This window comes from Microcebus murinus, chromosome 17, assembly GCF_040939455.1.
Source record: "Microcebus murinus isolate Inina chromosome 17, M.murinus_Inina_mat1.0, whole genome shotgun sequence".
NCBI lineage: Eukaryota > Metazoa > Chordata > Mammalia > Primates > Cheirogaleidae > Microcebus > Microcebus murinus.
Window position 1 is genome coordinate 34,069,071 of NC_134120.1, and position 20,269 is coordinate 34,089,339.

At 38.0% G+C, this 20,269-nt stretch overlaps 1 protein-coding gene across 2 annotated transcripts in view; it reads right to left on the bottom strand.

Annotated features, from left to right (window-relative positions):
- ELP2 (elongator acetyltransferase complex subunit 2) overlaps positions 1-20,269 on the bottom strand; it is a 42,334-nt gene that overhangs the window by 11,590 nt on the left and 10,475 nt on the right. Inside the window, exons 5-18 of one of the 2 annotated variants that reach the window (XM_012742121.3) lie at positions 19,916-19,993; positions 19,173-19,394; positions 18,116-18,180; positions 17,285-17,351; positions 16,325-16,465; positions 15,099-15,194; positions 13,057-13,157; positions 12,743-12,874; positions 10,015-10,164; positions 7,343-7,531; positions 4,244-4,313; positions 3,261-3,356; positions 3,060-3,117; positions 1,966-2,038 (exon numbers count right to left, since the gene is read on the bottom strand). In XM_012742121.3, the coding sequence (XP_012597575.2) occupies positions 1,966-2,038; positions 3,060-3,117; positions 3,261-3,356; positions 4,244-4,313; positions 7,343-7,531; positions 10,015-10,164; positions 12,743-12,874; positions 13,057-13,157; positions 15,099-15,194; positions 16,325-16,465; positions 17,285-17,351; positions 18,116-18,180; positions 19,173-19,394; positions 19,916-19,993 (1,538 nt within the window). The remainder of the gene's footprint in view (positions 1-1,965; positions 2,039-3,059; positions 3,118-3,260; positions 3,357-4,243; positions 4,314-7,342; positions 7,532-10,014; positions 10,165-12,742; positions 12,875-13,056; positions 13,158-15,098; positions 15,195-16,324; positions 16,466-17,284; positions 17,352-18,115; positions 18,181-19,172; positions 19,395-19,915; positions 19,994-20,269) is intronic. The other variant, XM_012742120.3, reaches the window with a different exon arrangement.

Here is a 20,269-nt window from a genome sequence, read left to right on the forward strand (position 1 = left end):
GATGCATATACTTGTTATAAAGGAGCCAAATTAAAAAGGGAAAAATAGGCCAGGCATGGTGGCTCACGCCTGTAATCCTAGCACTCTGGGAGGTCCAGGAGGGTGGATTGCTCGAGGTCAGGAATTTGAAACCAGCCTGAGCAAGAGCGAGACCCCATCTCTACTATAAATAGAAAGACATTAATTGACCAACTAAAAATATATATACAGGGCTGGGCACAGTGGCTCACACCTGTAATCCTAGCACTCTGGGAAGCCGAGGTGGGCAGACTGCTGGAGCTCAGGAGTTCGAAACCAGCCTGAGCAAGAGCGAGACCTCGTCTCTACTATAAATACAAAGAAATTAATTGCCCAACTAATATATAGGGAAAAAATTAGCCAGGCATGGTGGCGCATGCCTGTAGTCCCAGCTACTCGGGAGTCTGAGGCAGCAGGATTCCTTGAGCCCAGGAGTTTGAGGTCGCTGTGAGCTAGGCTGATGCCATGGTACTCACTCTAGCCTGGGCAACAATGCGAGACTCTGTCTCAAAAAAATAAAAATAAATAATAATAAAAAAATAATAAATAAAAAAGGGAAAAATAATCAGATGACTAACAGTGTCCTAAGCTAAAAACAAATTAGCTGCTCAGTAGTAGCACAGACATTCACACTACTGAGCTCCATTCTAAGGCCCCTCTAATGGATGGAAGTGCTCTCAGTACCATCTTCACAGAACAGATAAGTACGAGAGTGGAAGAGTAGTAGTTGAGCACAGCAGTATTTCTTCCAACACTTCTCAATGCAGATTAGTAGCAAGATTCCACAGCAAAAGCAGGGACACAGGGGCCTATCCAGGTGGGCAGCCCTCACCATCAGTTTATACTTAAAACAAGTAAATAAATTTTAGAAAATTTCAGAGGAATGTGTGAGTTTCAGACCCTTCAGACAATCCTCCATAATTATCTGCATAGTCCACAGGATATAGATAAATAAAGAATTGAGTTCAAGATCATTCTCCTAAGCAAGTGCAGAAGTCATTCTCATTAGGTCAGTACCAAAAATGTCCTCAAAAAAGAGTGATGGATTTTACTCTAGGCTTCATCTTCTCATTCTCCTGTGTCTCTGGGACTCCAATTATTTAAAATTTATCACATTTTTAGGTATCATTTTAAGATGTCTGATTAAATCATTTTTGAGCAGGGGCAGAAAGAAGCTCAACATGTGCAGGTGAAATAGATACAAAATAGGCCGGGCGTGGTGGCTCACGCCTGTAATCCTAACACTCTGGGAGGCTGAGGTGGGCGGATCACTGCAGGTCAGGAGTTCAAAACCAACCTGAGCAAGAGCAAGACCCCATCTCTACTATAAATAAAAAGAAATTAATTGGCCAACTAATATATAGAGAAAATATTAGCCGGGCATGGTGGTACATGCCTGTAGTCCCAGCTACTCGGGAGGCCGAGGCAGCAGGATTGCTTGAGCCCAGGAGTTTGAGGTTGCTGTGAGCTAGGCTGATGCCATGGCACTCACTCTAGCCTGGGCAACAAAATGAGACTCTGTCTCAAAAAAAAAAAAAAAAAGAAATAGACACAAAATGTAACTATAAGCTTTTGAAGGGAAAGAGAGACTAAGAAAGTAAGATTCAAAAAAAGCAAGTACCAGTGACCTTTCACATAGAGAGTTCTGCCTAAATCATTACCAAACTTGCAAGAGCCTGATGACCCAAAGAACTTATGACCAAGTAGAATCAAGAATAAAATTTCAACCAGGTGCAGTGGCTCACACCTGTAATGCCAGCACTTTGGGAGGCCAAGGTGGAAAGACCACCCGAGCCCAGGAGTTCTAGTTTACAGTGAACTATGATTGTGCCACTGCATGCTAGCCTAGGCAATAGAGCAAGACCTAGTTTCTTAAAAAAAAAGAAAAATTTTAATTAAAAAAGTTTGTTAAAAATAAAAATTTTTTAAAATAGTAAAATTCCCTACCTTACAAGCTGAGGCAAGCAGTGTCTTTGAATTGTTACAAGCAACACAAAATATTTCATAACCATGTCCATATCTAAAATTGAAAAAGAGAACATATGCAACCTCTGTATTAGTAAATGTATCTATTTTCATGCTGCAAAATTTAAAAAGTGAAAAGAATAACATCAGTCTCTCTAGTTAACATACAATTCTTTTAAGAAACATATTTTTGTCTAGGCAAACATTTTGTGGGAAAAGCAGGAAGACTAGAGAAAAATGCCAGCTTCCTAGAAGTAATACAACTCATTCAAACAATTAGATTAAGTTTTCACCTCATAACCTCAACCAGCCAGTACAATAAAAAATAAAACATGGGTTTTGATGAGAAACCATCAAAGTAGAAAAAGACCACTAAGAATAATAAAACTTAAGCCTTTTTAATAAAGGAAAAAGATAGGTTATGCTCCTCAACTTTAAAAATTAAGACCAATAAACAAATCTAATAAACATAATAAATAGTAATATAGGCCAGGTGTGGTGGCTCATGCTTGTAATCCTAGCACTCTGGGAGGCCAAGGCGGGAGGATCGCTTGAGCTCAGGAGTTCGAGACCAGCCTGAGCAAGAGCAAGACACCGTCTCTACTAAAAAAATAGAAAGAAGAAAAATATAGAAGACATTAGCTGGACAACTAATATATATATATATATATATATATATATATATATATATATATATATATATATATATATATAATATATATAAAAAATTAGCCAGGCATGGCGCATGCCTGTAGTCCCAGCTACCTGGGAGGTTGAGGCAGGAGGATCGCTTGAGTTCAGGAGTTTGAGGTTGCTGTGAGATAGGCTGACACCACGTCACTCTAGACTGGGAAAGAGTGAGACTCTGTCTCAAAACAAAACAAAACAAAACCAGTAATATAAAAATCAATGTTAGGTTTGATTCTCACTTTTTATGGAGAGGCACTAAAAGATCTATAGAGCAGGAGGTTTAAATGTAGGTATGAGGAAGGCAAAGGAGAAAATCAAGTTGTGGGGGAAAAAAATCACAAGTTACCACAGAATCAGATCAAATAGCTAAGTATAGCTTAACTTACAGTTTTTGAACTTCAGGCCACAATGTATTCTGCAGAAGATGATCCTCAGTGGGAGGTTCTACAATAAATTTATAGTACTACAATTATTTTTTCATCCAAATAAAAAATGAATTCTACAGCATTTTTTTAGATCAGCGGCAACAGATCCCATACTCTAGTGTACTAGTAATTTTATTAAATCATCTTTTTGCCATTTCTTACCAGTAAGTATGGAGGGTTGAAAGGCCACCGGGTGATACTCGAAACCAGTACTAGTTAACAGCTCCTCTTTATCAGAAGGCTGAGAAAGTATATCTCCTAGTTTAAAGAAACACATCAAGATCAGGAATGTAGTCACTACCTTTATGTTTCCTACACTTGTCCCAATATAAGGCCACCAGATAGAAAGCAGTGACACTTCGAAGTGGTATAATTCAAAGGTGTGTCCACATAATTCCAAAAACAAGGGTTTTTCCACTACTCCGGTATTTTCTAAATGTGCTCTTTAGAGCATTAATCAATTCCACAGAGATTCCTTCCATTTTCTTTTGATCCAACAGTTCCCAAACTTTTTACACTACACAACAGATTCTTCAGGTTACTCACATTCTCATCTGTGGCTGTAGTATTCCATGAAACACACTTTGTGAAAATTGCACCTATTTCAGTGGCCTGAGTGTGTACAAAGATGCTTACTGTGAAATATGTGATGGAGAAGACAGATGCATGTATTGTAATTTTTAAAAAATTAGCTGCAACCATTATTAGGTACACAGTATACAAGAATATAAACTCAGTTATAGGCCAGGCGCAGTGGCTCACGCCTGTAATCCTAGCACTCTGGGATTCAAAGGCAGGCGGATTGCTCGAGGTCAGGAGTTCAAAACCAGCCTGAGCAAGAGCAAGACTACTATAAATAGAAAAAAATTAATTGGCCAACTAATATATAGAGAAAAAATTAGCCAGGCATGGTGGCGCATGCCTGTAGTCCCAGCTACTCAAGAGGCTGAGGCAGGAGGATTGCTTGAGCCCAGGAGTTTGAGGTTGCTGTGAGCTAGGCTGATGCCACAGCATTCACTCTAGCCTGGGCAACAAAGTGAGACCCTGTCTCAAAAATAAATAAATAAACAAACAAACAGACAAACAAACAAACTCAGTTGTAAGTACCACTATGCATTCAATGATTTTGGAGACAAAAGCCTTACCCTGAAAAACAGCTTTATTTGATAGTCCCAATGCAGGGACAGTAGCTCCTTCTGGAAGATCACTGTCTTGCTGGAATAAAAAGTAAGATATATAAGTTTTAGATGCTAAAAGCTACTGTTACTTTAGGCACTACAAAAATGTTATGCTCATAAATGCTGAGAAATACTTTAAAGATCACCTCATGTGGATGTCCGCCCACACTTCCACTTCCAGAAGCAACAGATGCAATACTAGGCAATCACTCTCCAACAGACAAGTCCTACCTAACCTCCAACCCTCACCCAATCCATGAAGTCAGGCATCCTCTCATCCATGAGCTCATCAGACCCTAACAGCTCAAAGGGTTTCACCATCTGACAGGAAATGCAGTGGGCTGAAAATGGAAGGCCCAGAGTTCCACGTTCAAGAGATTCTCGCAGGCACATCCCTGATGATACTCATATAAACACAGATGCTTCCCAGAAGGGCACAGTCATAGTATTTTCATTAAACATACTTAAGCAATTGAATATTTCAAAACTTTGCAAGAGTGCCATCTGAAGAGGCAATAATCTGCTCAGACTCGGCAATTTACATCAATCAAATTATTAGCAGCAACAGATCCCATACTTCATGTACTAGTAATTTTATTAAATCATCTTTTTGCCATTTCTTACAAGTATGGAGGGTTGAAAGGCCACCTGGTGATACTTGAAACCAGTACTAGTTAACAGCACAGTTAGCATAAGTGAAACTATATGCTAACCATCAAAATTGGTACATGCCCATATGCTAGAGTGTTTTTTACAATTTAGACTTTAACACAGGAGCTGGAACTGGACACAAACATGAATGATGAGAATTTATTTATTTATTTATTTATTTGTTTGTTTGTTTGTTTGTTTGTTTATTTAGAGACAGAGTCTCACTTTGTTGCCCAGGCTAGAGTGAGTGCCGTGGCATCAGCCTAGCTCACAACAACCTCAAACTCCTAGGCTCAAGTGATCCTCCTGCCTCAGCCTCCTGAGTAGCTGGGACTACAGGCATGCGCCACCATGCCCAGCTAATTTTTTCTATATATATTAGTTGGCCAATTAATTTTTTTCTATTTAGAGACGGGGTCTTGCTCTTGCTCAGGCTGGTTTCGAACTCCTGACCTCGAGCAATCCGCCCACCTCTGCCTCCCAGAGTTCTAGGATTACAGGCGTGAGCCACCACGCCCAGCCCAATGATGAGAATTTAAAATCACCATCAAGAGCAGCTACCTGGGACATAAGAAACTGTATGCTTTATCTCAGAAACCTAGAAAAACAAAAAAGCATGGACAAGAACAATAACAAACTTTCCTACATCTCTATCATAACACATAGTATAAGAGCAAAACCCCAAAGAGAGCAAGAGGCTCTCCAGTCTATAGGATTCTTTTATCTTAGGACACAGAACTGAGTGTATAACTGGGACTAAGCATCTCATGGAAACCTAAAACCCCATTTCAATCCCTAGAACCAAAGCAATCCTGAAACTAACTACTCCTCTCACCTCCATATACTTAGCTCTTTATAATAACCACTCAAGACCCCCCTTTTTGATCTTGCTCCCACTGTTCATTATTATTACAAATAAACAGGCCAGAATCTTAAATCCTTTTCAAATACTCAAGAAAGTCTGTGGCATGAGGGGTTAAGTGATTAGTTGGGCACTTCATTTCAAATAACTTTCACTTTCATCTCCAGTCTTACCCAGACTAATGCTGGTTTCATTGCCTTTAGAGTCTCTGGGCTCCCAGATAAACTTCTTTGTTACAAAATGCTTTTCATCACTTTCTTTGTATAGAAGCTTCCAATGGCACCCCACATTCTGAACAGTGCCTGCCTCTTAAGATACTCCATCATCATCCTCTACACAGTCTTCATTCCCACAAGCACCCCAACAGTTCTGCTCTTTCTCCCTCCTTCTGCCTGTCAAAAGTATATATATTCTTTTTGAGCTCAGAACCAAATTTGTGACCCAAGTCTTAGTAAAGAAAGGACTGTATGATATGAACTTCAGTGTAACATAACCATCTTACAATTTAAGGGAACTTCCTTCAAAATTACTTTATCATTTTCATAATCCATTTATTTTCATAAATAGCTCAAATCTTTTATATAAGGGAATATAAATATAAACAAAAACCTGGCCGGGCGTGGTGCCTCATGCCTGTAATCCTAGCACTCTGGGAGGCTAAGGCACGAGGATCGCTCAAGGTCAGGAGTTCGAAACCAGCCTGAGCAAGAGCGAGACCCTACCTCTACTAAAAATAGAAAGAAACTAATTGGCCAATTAAAAACATATAGAAAAAATTAGCCAGGTGTGGTGGTGCATTCCTGTAGTCCAATCGGGAGGCTGGGGCAGAAGGATTGCTTTGAGCCCAGGAGTTTGAGGTTGCTGTGAGCTAGGCTGATGGCACAGCACTTGACTAAGGGCAACAGAGTAAGACTCTTTCTCAAAAAAATAAATAAATAAAAATAAAAAAAATAAAAACCTACTCTTGCATGGGCAATATATGTAACCTTAACACTTGTACTCCCATAATATGCTAAAATAAAAATTAAAAAAAAAAACACCTACTCTTACAAAACCCAAATGAAGTCCCATTAAACATGTTCTCATTACTCTAATATAGTGACCTTGTCCTTCTATGATATTGACTTTAGTACTGCAAAATTTAGAAATTCACTGGTCTCATCTGACAATTGCAAGTACGTTAGTTCCACTGCCCTACACCTCTACCCTCTCCACCCAAACTCTTACAGCTAGATGGTAATCTCCTTGTAGATAGGACTTATCTTTTGTATTTTGTTTAATACTGAGTACCTGGCACATTGATGGTACATGGTATTCATGTCTCAACTGAAAAATGTAACGGGCTTTATAATGTCTTGAGCTCATTTGTCACAAAAAATTTCTGCTTTTACTTACCTCACTACATGCCACAGTGCACACAGAAGTTTGTCAAGCCAAAAAAGAATATGACTTCCTTTCTACACATATATTCCATTTATAGCCTGAGGCACAAAGTTTTTAAAATTCAAAAGGAAGTGACTACACCTAAGTAAAATATTTAGAGGAATACTCACATTACAAAGCACATGATTCAGTGATTGTCCTGTAATGGCACAAAAATTTTCCACAAAATTTCGAGGTGCAGAAAAAACTCGAAGAACTTTTTCATCTGCTCCAGACACAAACTGAAAACGATTGATCATTGCCAAACATTTCAGGTCATATCCATGTATCTGAGGCCTTGCAATTTCATGCCAAGTCACCTGGGCATTAAAATAGAATAAATAAAATGACATACAGTCTAAAAACCAAATTTTCAATGAGCAAAATATTAGATGCAAAATTATTTACATTGTCATGGAAATATGACCATGGGGCAGATTTGTCCAGGCATAAACCATAACTGAGCAATACTGGTAACAAATCAGCAAGAGCCACAAAAAACTGCCAGGAGTTAGCTACTCTCCCAGCAAAACAGGACCCAAGGCAGGATCATCACAAGGGATTTGGAAATAATAGGAAATAAAGAAATAATATATAGACTGAGAAATGATTGAGATGGAGACAAAGTGCAGTTTAAATGATGGAGGAGTTAGAAGCGCCCAGCATTCTCATAAGCTGTGAGACCACAAGTGAAGTCCCACATCAGTATTTATTATTACAGCAAATAGTTGTCTTTTGTTAGAGAATTATGTGTACAGTTCATTTTTTGAGGTTTCCAGGAGAACCTTGCCTAATTCTGTCTATAAGAATAGACAGTTACAAAATTTTTCTAAGGGAAGCACGTTAAGCCCTAAGTTAGAAACAGACCTAGCTGAGCATATAAATTAAAGATAAAGGCCGGGTGCAGTGGTTCACGCCTGTAATCCTAGCTCTCTGGGAGGCCGAGGCGGTGGATTGCTCGAGGTCGGGAGTTCGAAACCAGCCTGAGCAAGAGCGAGACCCATCTCTACTATAAATAGAAAGAAACTAATTGGCCCACTAATATATATAGAAAAAATTAGCTGGGCATAGTGGCGTGTGCCTGTAGTCCCAGCTACTTGGGAGGCTGAGACAGAAGGATTGCTTGAGCCCAGGAGTTTGAGGTTGCTGTGAGCTAGGCTGACACCATGGCACTCACTCTAGCCTAGGCAACAAAGACAGACTCTGTCCCAAAAAAAAAAAAAAAAAAAAAAAAAGATAAAATGTATAAAATGAGAACACTGAGTCTGTGTACTAATCTACTTCTTCTAAATACAAAGACATGTAGTCAGGAGTGAAGCAGGAATGGCCTTGAAGTCTAGGATAGTTCCAGCTGTACGTTATCCGGTGGGCAGGCATTTTATCAGCTTCTCTGCCAAGGACCCAAACTGAGCTTCTGCCTTGCAAAAAAAGCTCAAGGCGATGGCCCGCAGCAAAGAAGAAACGTTGCTTTGTCCTCTGACAATGCCTCCCTTGGGAGCAGCTTCTATTCTGAACTAACATGTCCACAGATTCCTTCAAGGCAAAGCCTTGCAAAGCCCCTGAAACTTTTCAAGTCTTTTAGCCTATTTCCCAACAAAAAACTACTCCAAATCATTTGACTTGTTTTTAAATTGACTATAGATGCTGTCCCAATGTTCTCAACTGTATTCACTTGAATCTATCATGTGTTATTAAAGCAGTAATGTCAGCGTCAAACTTCATTAGCTCTCATGGACTGACCCATAGTCAGTTCTGTGAATTTCTATCAGAAATTGACACTGAGGATACTGACTTTCTCTACCACATAGCAGTTCAAAGCTTACCAGTGGTAAAATTGTATTGTAATTGCTTGAGCTCAGGGCCAACACTGAAAACTATCATCTAATACTATATGACTTTATAATCTGTCATAGGATTAAAAACAAAGAAAAACACTGTATGACTGTTGGAGACTAAGACCCTTCACATTCCAACGACTTGTCCTACGCATGGGCCTCGCCCCGGAAAATAGCCTAAGATGAAAATAGCACCCAGCCCCCCAGCTATAGTTCCAAAAAGAATGCATTCCATGCCATGCTTGCTCCAGGGCATGCCACCTGCAATTGTTCCCAACCCCCTGCCAGGTTGGGGTTGAGTGATCCATCACAAAGAGCTTCCGGTGCCATTGGGATGCTGATTGGGGCTGATTAGCCCACAGGAAAGCCTCATTATTCCCCCATTCTATTTTTCTGTTTCTACTTCCTTGTTTTCTGTATATAAAACCTACTAAAAATCCAAGTAAAGTAGACCTTGACAATCATTCGCTTGGTCTCGTTTCTTTCTCTCGCTCATCTCTTTTAGGCACGGTCCCCCTCGCCCCTGCGAGTAACAAAAGGTCCCGCGGGCCCAGACATATGACTTAAGAAATTTGTTTATATTCTACACTTGATAGTATCTCCTAATGAATTGAACCTAAAATTACAAAACATAGCAGAACTTTTATGTGAAACTGAAGTAAATACATTTTGACAACTAACATTTGAATTGTTGTTTAAATTTTGAAGAGTAGGTGTATGATTTAAGTTTTTAAGAAAACACCAGACTGGCTTTATTATTTTGCATTCCCTACAGCAATGTACCAGTTGCTCTGCATTCTTACCAGCACTTGTTATTGTATTGTTTGTTAGCCACTCTAGAGGGTGTGTAGTAGTACCTCATCATGGTTTTAATTTGCATTTTCCTAATGGCTAACAATGTTGCCCCACTTTCCCTGTGCTCATGGATGTTTTTTAAAGTGTACTAGTAAAGTAGGAAGATATTTTACCTGTGATTGGTCTTTTCTCTTCCATGGAGCAAAAAGTCGAGTTGTCTGATCGGTACCAACAGTGATGATAAATTCTCCTTCTGGATCCCACATTAAGTCTTGGACACCATCAAAGTGTCCTGAAATGACAATTTCTGGAGTCCACTCTCTCTGCAATAAGTGTTCATAACACATATTAAAAGAATCAAAGACTATCACCACTTAAAGCACTCATGTCTGTTAACAGAAAAGAATAAAGCCCCCTAGCAAAATGAAAAGTATACAGAATGGGATCATAAAATAAGAGGACCCATTTTCCAATCAACCAAATTAGAACTTAAGCATTCAAATATGTGTCGTACCCTTTAAACCAATAACCTTGGGAAATTTCCTCCCATTCATCACTTATTGAATGCCTACTAACAGCAAGACACCACTTAACCTTTCTGTGCTTCAATTAACCCTTCTGTAAAACAGACATAATAACAGCACCTACCTCATAGGACCATTATGAGGATTAAATGAGTTTGTATTCATAAAGTACACAAGATAATGCTGGCACTAAATAATAATAAAAAAATATTATATAAAATGAGTAAGTAGATTTTGAATGTGGGCCTGATGGCTGTCTTTATTAATTAAAAGGAGTTTTAGGTGGTTCACCACAGAAAAATGAATCAAACCTAGATGGTCTAATGGCTGAGGAGCCTGAAACAGCAACCATATAACAAATAATGACAACAAAATATAAAAAATGTCATATGTCTCGTCCATAAAGCATCTTTTTGAACAACCTCAAGTGGCAGTAAAACTTGACCTTTAGAAGAAAACTAAATTTGTTTAAGTAGTTAATAGGTCATTTAAAGATAAGTCTAATGAATACAGTGACTAAACTCTATTATTTCTAGCCCCCTCCCCGATGAAAAAGGCTATGACAAAGAAATGACATTAATTTCCTCTCTGACCTCTAAAGTTAGTTCTAATGGGAGTTCACAAAATATTTTGAGCAATGGACAGTATTTTCAGGATAACAGTACTGTTTCCCATAGTAACAGTCCTAAAAGGCAGTGTTTATTTTTAAAAAATCACCCTTGATTGTAATACATTTACCACTCTGATGTAGGATGCGAATAGTGGGGGAGGCCACCTATGGGGGAGAGGTAAGGGTATGTGGAAGTTCTCTACTTTCAGCTCAATTTTGCTGTTAACCTAAAACTGCTATATTTCTACTTTTATTTATTTATTTTTTAAGACAGAGTCTCACTCTATCACTGGGGCTAGAGTGTAGCGTCCTCATCATCACTCACTGCAACCTCAAACTCCTGGGCTCAAGCTATCCTCCTGCCTCAGCCTCCCAAGTAGCTGGGACTAAAGGCATGACTCACAGCACCCAGCCCTGCTCTCTTTTTAAAAACAAATCACTTTCTATATTTGGTAAGTAGTTATTATAAATTCGAAATCGAATTATAACCACAACTACAGTGAAATTCTATCTTCTGGTTTGGGTTTCTCCTTCAGCATCAGATGCTTTTTTTCTATGAAGGCCCTCAAAGACTGAGTTAAGGAAATAAAATTTATCCTAAAAAATATTTACTTTAAAAGTGTAACAAAAAAAAATAAATAAATAAAAGTGTAATACCTGACTGACATTCATTCAGTAATAATTAGGACTTAGCAATCCAACAAGAAAATATCAAATTATGTTAAATTCTTTTAAGAGGACAGGGAAGTTATTAATACAAATTTTAGGAAAACTTCCATCTAAAAAAAAATTATATAGCTTAAAGGGATACAGTTCCCTTATGTAGAAAATTTACCTATGTGCAAATTTCAATACCTTAACAATGCTACACAAATATTTTTATTCTCAAAAAAGCATGAGCTTGGCCGGGCGCGGTGGCTCACGCCTGTAATCCTAGCTCTCTGGGAGGCCGAGGCGGGCGGATTGCTCAAGGTCAGGAGTTCAAAACCAGCCTGAGCAAGAGCGAGACCCCGTCTCTACTATAAATAGAAAGAAATTAATTGGCCAACTTATATATATGTAAAAAATTAGCCGGGCATGGTGGCGCATGCCTGTAGTCCCAGCTACTCGGGAGGCTGAGGCAGCAGGATTGCTCGAGCCCAGGAGTTTGAGGTTGCTGTGAGCTAGGCTGATGCCACGGCACTCACTCTAGTCTGGGCAACAAAGTGAGACTCTGTCTCAAAAAAAAAAAAAAAAAAAAAAAAAAGCATGAGCTTCTTACCCAGTATAACTACAGTCATGTCCACAGAAAAAAAGAATGTCATTTGAACTTAAATGCTTCTACTATGTTTCTATAAAGTATAATAAGTAAAATACTATTTACCTAGGTTTCACTTAGGATTCACACTATTTGATTAGAAATGCTTTATTTAAAAGTGCTTTTCTTTTAGAGACAGAGTCTCACTTTGTTGCCCAGGCTAGAGTGAGTGTCGTGGCGTCAGCCTAGCTCACAGCAACCTCAATCTCCTGGGCTCAAGTGATCCTACTGCCTCAGCCTCCCGAGTAGCTGGGACTACAGGCATGAGCCACCATGCCCGGCTAATTTTTTGTATGTATATTTTTAGTTGGTCAATTAATGTCTTTCTATTTTTAGTAGAGATGGTGTCTTGCTCTTGCTCAGGCTGGTTTCAAACTCCTGACCTCGAGCAATCTGCCCACCTCGGCCTCCCAGAGTGCTAGGATTACAGGCGAGAGCCACCACGCCCGGCCTAAAAGTGCTTTTCTTACCAGGTTAACTGCTCTCTGTTTCCAAAGGTGCAATGCTCCATGGAAAGCATGAGCGATGATCATGGAGCCATCTTCATTGAACTGGCAATCATAAAATCCCAGAGTATTCCCACCTACTTCACCTACTCGAACCTATACAATAAGAAAACAATTCTCAATCAATAGTCTACATTTTCACAATGAAAATAACTGATTTCAGAGACTACTGAATTCCCACTCATTTAATGTGTACAAAGAGTGAAAATTTGCAACTCTTTATAAGTTTGCAGCTCATAAAATCCAATTTTCTGTTTTTTAAAAATCTACATTTTTACCTGTTCTAGCCAAACTCCTGACTCTTCATCTGGAGCCCAGAGAATCATGGTTTTATCCATTGAAGCAGACAGCAACTTCATTGGCTGCTGTAGAATACCATCTAAAAATAAAAACTAATTCCTTTAAGTGATTATGTTTGTAGATTACAACAAAAAAACAACATAGGTACTATAAGAATGTTCACTACAGCATTGTTTATAGTAGCAAAAATTTGCAAGCACCACAAATGTCTACTATTAGAACAACTAAGAGTTGTGGTATATTCAAACAATGGAATATTACAGCATAATAAATGCAAATAACTGAAGCAACATGAATCAACATGGATACATCTCCAAAACATGTTAAGCTAAAAAGGCAAGTTGTAAAAGGATAAATACATACTGATATCAAGTTTTAATAGCTGTAAAAAATATTGTTAGTAGTTATACATATGTGTAGAAGTATAAAAACATGGATGAAAATGATATGCACTGGCTGGGCACGGTGGCTCACGCATGTAATCCTAGCACTCTGGGAGGCCGAGGTGGGCGGATCACTCAAGTCAGGAATTGGAAACCAGCCTAAGCAAGAGCCAGACCCCGTCTCTACTAAAAACAGAAAGAAATTAATTGGACAACTAAAAATATATCTAGAAAAAATTAGCCAGGTATGGTGGCACATGCCTGTAGTCCCACTTACTCGGCAGGCTGATGTAGGAGGATCCCTTGAGCCCAGGAGTTTGAGGTTGCTGTGAGCTAGGCTGACGCCACAGCACTCTAGCCCGGGCAACAGAGTGAGACTCTGTCTCAAAAAAAAAAAAAAAACCCAAAGAAAAAGAAAATGATATACACTGAATTCAGAACTATAATTGCCTCTAGGGAAGGATGGAGGGGAAGGTTCAGGAAAGAATACATAGGAGTCTTTGATATTTCTAATATCCAACTTATTTAAAAAAAAAACTGTAACAAATATGGCATAATGTGAGTAAGAACAGAACGGTGGTTACCTGAGCATTAACTATTGCTACTCTTGCCTTGGAAAGGGGGTGAGAAGGAAGAATGTGAAGTTATGTCTTGCTCAGCTCTATACTCAGCTTGAGCATGCACAGAAACATCGCTCCATAAATGGAAGTAAAGGGCAAAAGAAAGAAGGGGAAAGAGAGTCTTACTTTTTCATAAATAATGTACCTCAGTACTATCAACTCTGTATTACCAAGGGTAAGGAATCCAGTGAAGTTGGGTTACAAGTCAATTTTTCTTAAATCCCCTAACAAACCAGGATGGAAACCTTTAACAGAAAAAGTTAATTGTAGTGTGGTGGTTTTAGCATTATGACAGAAATCATCCTCTTCCCACATAGCAGTTCAATTTTTAATGAAATTGAGTGTCCAAAAGACCAGTAATGCAGCATTAAACTTTGCCAACTTGAAAATGTCTGAGCCAGGCGTGCTGGTGCATGCCTGTAGTCCCAGCTACCCAAGAGGCTGACATGGGAGGATTACTTGAGCCAGGAGTTCAAATCCAGCCTGGGAAACATAACAAAACCCCATCTCAAAAAAAAGAAAGACAAAGAAAAAAGTGTCTTATACTTGAGATTTATAATTCCACTCAAAAAATCCTACACTTTATCTGGTCAGCTTAAAATTCTATAAGATTTAGGCCGGGCGCTGTGGCTCACGCCTGTAATCCTAGCTCTTGGGAGGCCGAGGCGGGCGGATTGCTCAAGGTCAGGAGTTCAAAACCAGCCTGAGCAAGAGCGAGACCCCGTCTCTACTATAAATAGAAAGAAATTAATTGGCCAACTGATATATATATATATAAATTAGCCGGGCATGGTGGCGCATGCCTGTAGTCCCAGCTACCAGGGAGGCTGAGGCAGAAGGATCACTCGAGCCCAGGAGTTTGAGGTTGCTGTGAGCTAGGCTGATGCCACGGCACTCACTCTAGCCTGGGCAACAAAGCGAGACTCTGTCTCAAAAAAAAAAAAAAAAAAAAAAAAAAAAAAAAATTCTATAAGATTTAACTGAAATAAGGGATATGTGTTATGTTTTTCTTCCTACCTTTATAAAATGAAGGTTGCCAATGAACGGCATTTACCCAGTTTTCATGACCAGCTAGCACAGTCTCCAGTGTAATAGCAAATGCTATTTTAATACCTATAACAAAAGCAATGAAGGTATTATTTCCTCAAAGCTCTTCTAAAAAGAACATTTCATAACCAAGTCGGCTATGTAATTATATATAAAAAAAATTAGAACAAAACATGATAGCTGAGATTCAAGAAAAGAACATACATTCTAAATTCCATTAACCTTACCCATTGTTCAAAATTATAGGAGAAAAAGTTCTAAAGATAAATTTTTCTCTGTATTTTTCTCTACCTTATCATAAACAAATACTAAGGAATATGTTCTGTTTTTGAAGATTTCTGGGACAGCTACTATTATACTGTAATGAAAAAGCAAAACAGACATGCAAGCCTCCTTATTATCTTCACTCATTATCAGAATTTAATCACCTAAAATAAAATATCGTTTTAGAAAACGTAAGATAAATGTAGAAATAAAGGAAATAAAATCAGTATTTTGACCTAACTATAAAATACCATGAAAATTTTCATATTTGGATACAGCTACTAATAATATGCTTTTTATATCATTTCTTGGTTCTCCCCATAAAATCATGTTACCAAAATCTCAACTCTAAAGGACTTTAAAAACAAAAAGAGTAATAACAAAGAATTGAATACCTACATGAACAATACTGAAAACTAGTTTTATACTTTAGATATGTATCCAAAAATATCTCCCTCAAATACAACATTCCTACAGGATCTACCATGCAGAAGTACTGTTCTAATGCCAGACAGGAAGAAAACAGAATTACATATACTAATCAAATTTAGGGACGTGGCTTGTCTTTTATGAATATATTCCAACATATACTCCAAAGTACAAATAATTCACACAATTCCTTTAGTTCTTCCCCACGGTAAAACTGCAATTTGGTAACATTTTACAAATTACTTTATTGAAAAGCATTAAACATTATTTTTGGCACTTTAGAAAAGTCTTAATAATATTATTTAAAATAAAAATGTTTTATATGTAAAAAATGACTCATTCTCACATAAAAATAAAAACAGAAAAATGCACACGATCAGTTTCAGGTAAGAATCTGACATTCTGAAAAACTAACCTTCACATTGCTGTGTGTGAAATAAATAAATGAACTATAGCTAGGAGACCTAAGTATTGTCACATCAAATATTTTCATTATTACTCACTTTCATTTTCTATGGTAAAAGTATTTTCTTTCAGTCTTATATTATCATCATCCTGAGTTTCCACAGATGTTGATTTTACATACAGCTTCCATATTCTTATCAGGCAATCTTGTGAACAGCTTGCTAGGAAAAGATCTCCACCTAATTAAAAAATAAATTGTATTGTTTTTAAAACATTATATTCTTTTTTTTTTTTTTTGAGACAGAGTCTCACTTTGTTGTCCAGGCTAGAGTGAGTGCCGTGGCGTCAGCCTAGCTCACAGCAACCTCAAACTCCTGGGCTTTGAGTGATCCTTCTGCCTCAGCCTCCCGAGTAGCTGGGACTACAGGCATGTGCCACCATGCCCGGCTAATTTTTTATATATATATCAGTTGGCCAATTAATTTCTTTCTATTTATAGTAGAGACGGGGTCTCGCTCTTGCTCAGGCTGGTTTTGAACTCCTGACCTTGAGCAATCCGCCTGCCTCGGCCTCCCAAGAGCTAGGATTACAGGCGTGAGCCACAGCGCCCGGCCTAAAACATTATATTCTTAAACTTAGGTAGAAGACTTTCTCTTCTACCATGTGTACATTTCTAGATTACCTGAAAAAATTAGACATTTCCTTACCCTTCATTCATTTCACCTACACTCATCGTTGACAAATATGCGTACAACGCTAATAAATGTTTATATCATGTGGTACTCTTTATATACAGTCTACTAAGTTCTACAAAGAACTTTTCAAGAATGCATGTGGACAGGACAGCTAGTATCATCTTATAAATATCAATTTGTTTCATCCTCTACCACTCAATTAATAGTTAACAGAAGGGATAGGTATCCTCTTTTCTAAATGGGACCACAGAAAAATATAACATACAAAGAAAACTTAAAAAATTAAAACATAAGAGACTGCTTTCTTGCAAGTTACACATACTCATCCCTATCATATGTGCTCTAGCAAAAGTTCATACTGACCAAAGGCTGCCCATTCCACGCCTCTTATCCAATCCTCATGTCCAGAGAGACTAAGCACTTTCTGAAACTAGGAAAATAACAAAAATCATCAGGCTTGATGTAAGAATTTAACATGTTCATGTACATCAGTGACATCATTTGGTCTCAGCCAGTCCTACTGCAGCCCGCTTTTACAACACTCCTTTGGCAATGAAAAATCTCATCATGTTATTATCTAAATCATTAATGGAGCAATGCTAAGTAGATAATATCTGTAGCCTCAAATACTTTAAATGTTTGTTTACAAGATAAAATGACATACAGTAAATACTATATAGAAAAAAGTTAGACAACTGGACTTTCACAATCATTTTTAACTTTCTTATAGCACCGTGAACAAACTAGTATTCTCATTATTAAATAAATGGGTCAGATTTAATCAACCCCCTTTCTGAAACTTCTCTCCCTTAGTTTAAGCACCTAAAGTGTAAGTTAAACTCAGCAGGACAAATAAACGCTACCAGGGGTGCTTTACTGTAGGAATGTTACACCTCATTTAAAATTCTTAAGAAAAAAGAGCACTACCATGGCATCTTCCCTCTCTCTTCCCCTACCTAATGAATGACCTGTTTTCCCTAAAAACCGTGGGCCTGATGGCCAAGGCAATGGTCACTTAGCGGTCCAACAGAGAGTGGAAAACCACATAACAGAGGACTGTCAAAAAAAGATTCTCCATCGGATTATTTTGGTTTACATTATAACATCCATAAAATTCTATAATCTGGAAATTGTATTAAGATATGTAACTAAGCAGAACATAATTCTAGTCTCTTAATAAACATCATTAATTACCTGATCATTTTGTTGAGCAAATAAGTGAATTCTGCAGTCATCATCACCACACGCTAATATTGGTACTGGGGAGAAAAAAACAGGCTTCACTGTGAGTACTATACTCCATCCCATGTTATGATTATCACCCATGCTGGATTCTAAGGTCTAGGCAAAGAATCCTAACTTCTATTTCCCACACCACTGAACAAATAATTGAGAGTGCTTGATAAATGTCTATAGGAATAACATGGATACTCTAAAATGTTCTATTCAATGGTTACTTGGCAAATAATAACTATTAACTGAGAGTCCTTCCCACCATCCTATTTCATTTATGATAGAAGGAGCAGTGAAAAATAAGCTCAAGAGCCAGTAGGGAGCATTTTTACCATGTCAGCCAGAAGACCAAGATAAAACGTTGTTAGCTCAAATGAACAAGAAAAAGCTACTTTGTGCCCAGCACAAATATTTAAGGGTATGTTTGTTACTTCGAGAACTTTATATTTTGTTTGAGAATTCAGTATTAAAACAAAATAAAAGAGCATATAATTAAATATGTGGTTAAAAAGCTATGAAACATGTAACTGTAAAATCAGTTTTCTTTAATAAGATAAAAAACTAACTAGCTAGCACTCTGGGAGGCCGAGGCGGGTGGATTGCTCAAGGTTGGGAGTTCAAAACCAGCATGAGCAAGACCCCGTCTCTACTAAAAATAGAAAGAAATCAACTGACCAACTAAAAGTATATATACAAAAAATTAGCCAGGCATGGTGGCGCATGCCTGTAGTCCCAGCTACTCGGAAGGCTGAGGCAGTAGGATCACTTGAGCCCAGGAGATTGAGGTTGCTGTGAGCTAAACTGATGCCATGGCACTCATTCTAGCCTGGGCAACAAAGTGAGACTCTGTCTCAAAAAAAAAACTAACTAGCATTACCAAAAGAAAACCCTATCAACATTGAAGCAAGATAAAATAGAGACTTTTCCTAAGGAAACACCTTGTTACAAAGTGTTATTTTTTCAAAGATTTCTGTCACTTTAAATCAACTAAAAAAACAAAAACAAAAACTCTAGTCACTTGGCCTCAGTGTAGACAGGAAGAAATGAAATTCAATGTTATGAGACCAGAATGTGTGCAGCTTCTCCTTCCAGGAGCCCTTGCACAAAACAGAAGCATAACATGAAACCATGAAGTTGCAGCACCTACTGCAGAAGGCAAGAGAAGCTGGCAGCTTCCAGGTCTTGCCTCTCTCCACCTGGCCTGTCCTGTAGATACTGAGGAGACAAAGAGACTGACTGACTCACAATGATTATCATCTTGGTGGAAGATAATCAAAGAGAGGTACAGGTGGGCTTCACAGTGAAAGGGAAATTTTTCTGTCTGGAGATTTTAAGTGGTCTCAGGCAAATTGTCATTTTGCAGAATGTGAAGGGGCGGTCACCTTGAGATGAATGATCACATGGTCCATTTTCAGTAGTTTTTCAACTTATTCCTGACCTTTACCTTCTAAAGAATTAGAAACTTGCCCCAAATTAGATCTATATCCATCTATAATAAATTTGATAATTAGCAGTATCAATCTTGAGCATATATTGTCACTAAAATTTTTAATAGCTAACCAAATCCTAATAAGCCTCCCTTAACTTTGTTCTATAGTCAGATTATTTAAATATTGTAATAAAAGTATGTCATCCACATCTCAATTTGTTTCATGAAAACATTTAAATACAAAATAAGACCATATAATTTCTTTTTGTTCTCAGCACATGGAGATATGCAAATATACTGCTCTTTTAATATATAATTAGCAGGATACTCACCATCAGTATTAGGCAAAAAAGATAAGCAGAGAGCCAGAGTGAATCCATTTCCAAAGTTTAAGGTCTGAAGGCACGTTACTAAGAAATAATAAAAAACACCATGAACAACTGCCTCTGAGCTTATCCATCTAGAGAGGTTGGGTAGCACTGTCATAACCCAAAGTATTAGCAGAGAAATGAGAAAAGCCATTCCCGAGCCCCCACTAACCATGTGAAGTTAAATGGACAAATCTTAACAATGTTACAGAGAACAAAATGATTTATATCAAAAGGCTTAGGATTACATTGTCAAACGATTTGGTATAGAGGAATTTCTAAAAAGTACAAATGAAACAAAAATTGAGATTAGAACTA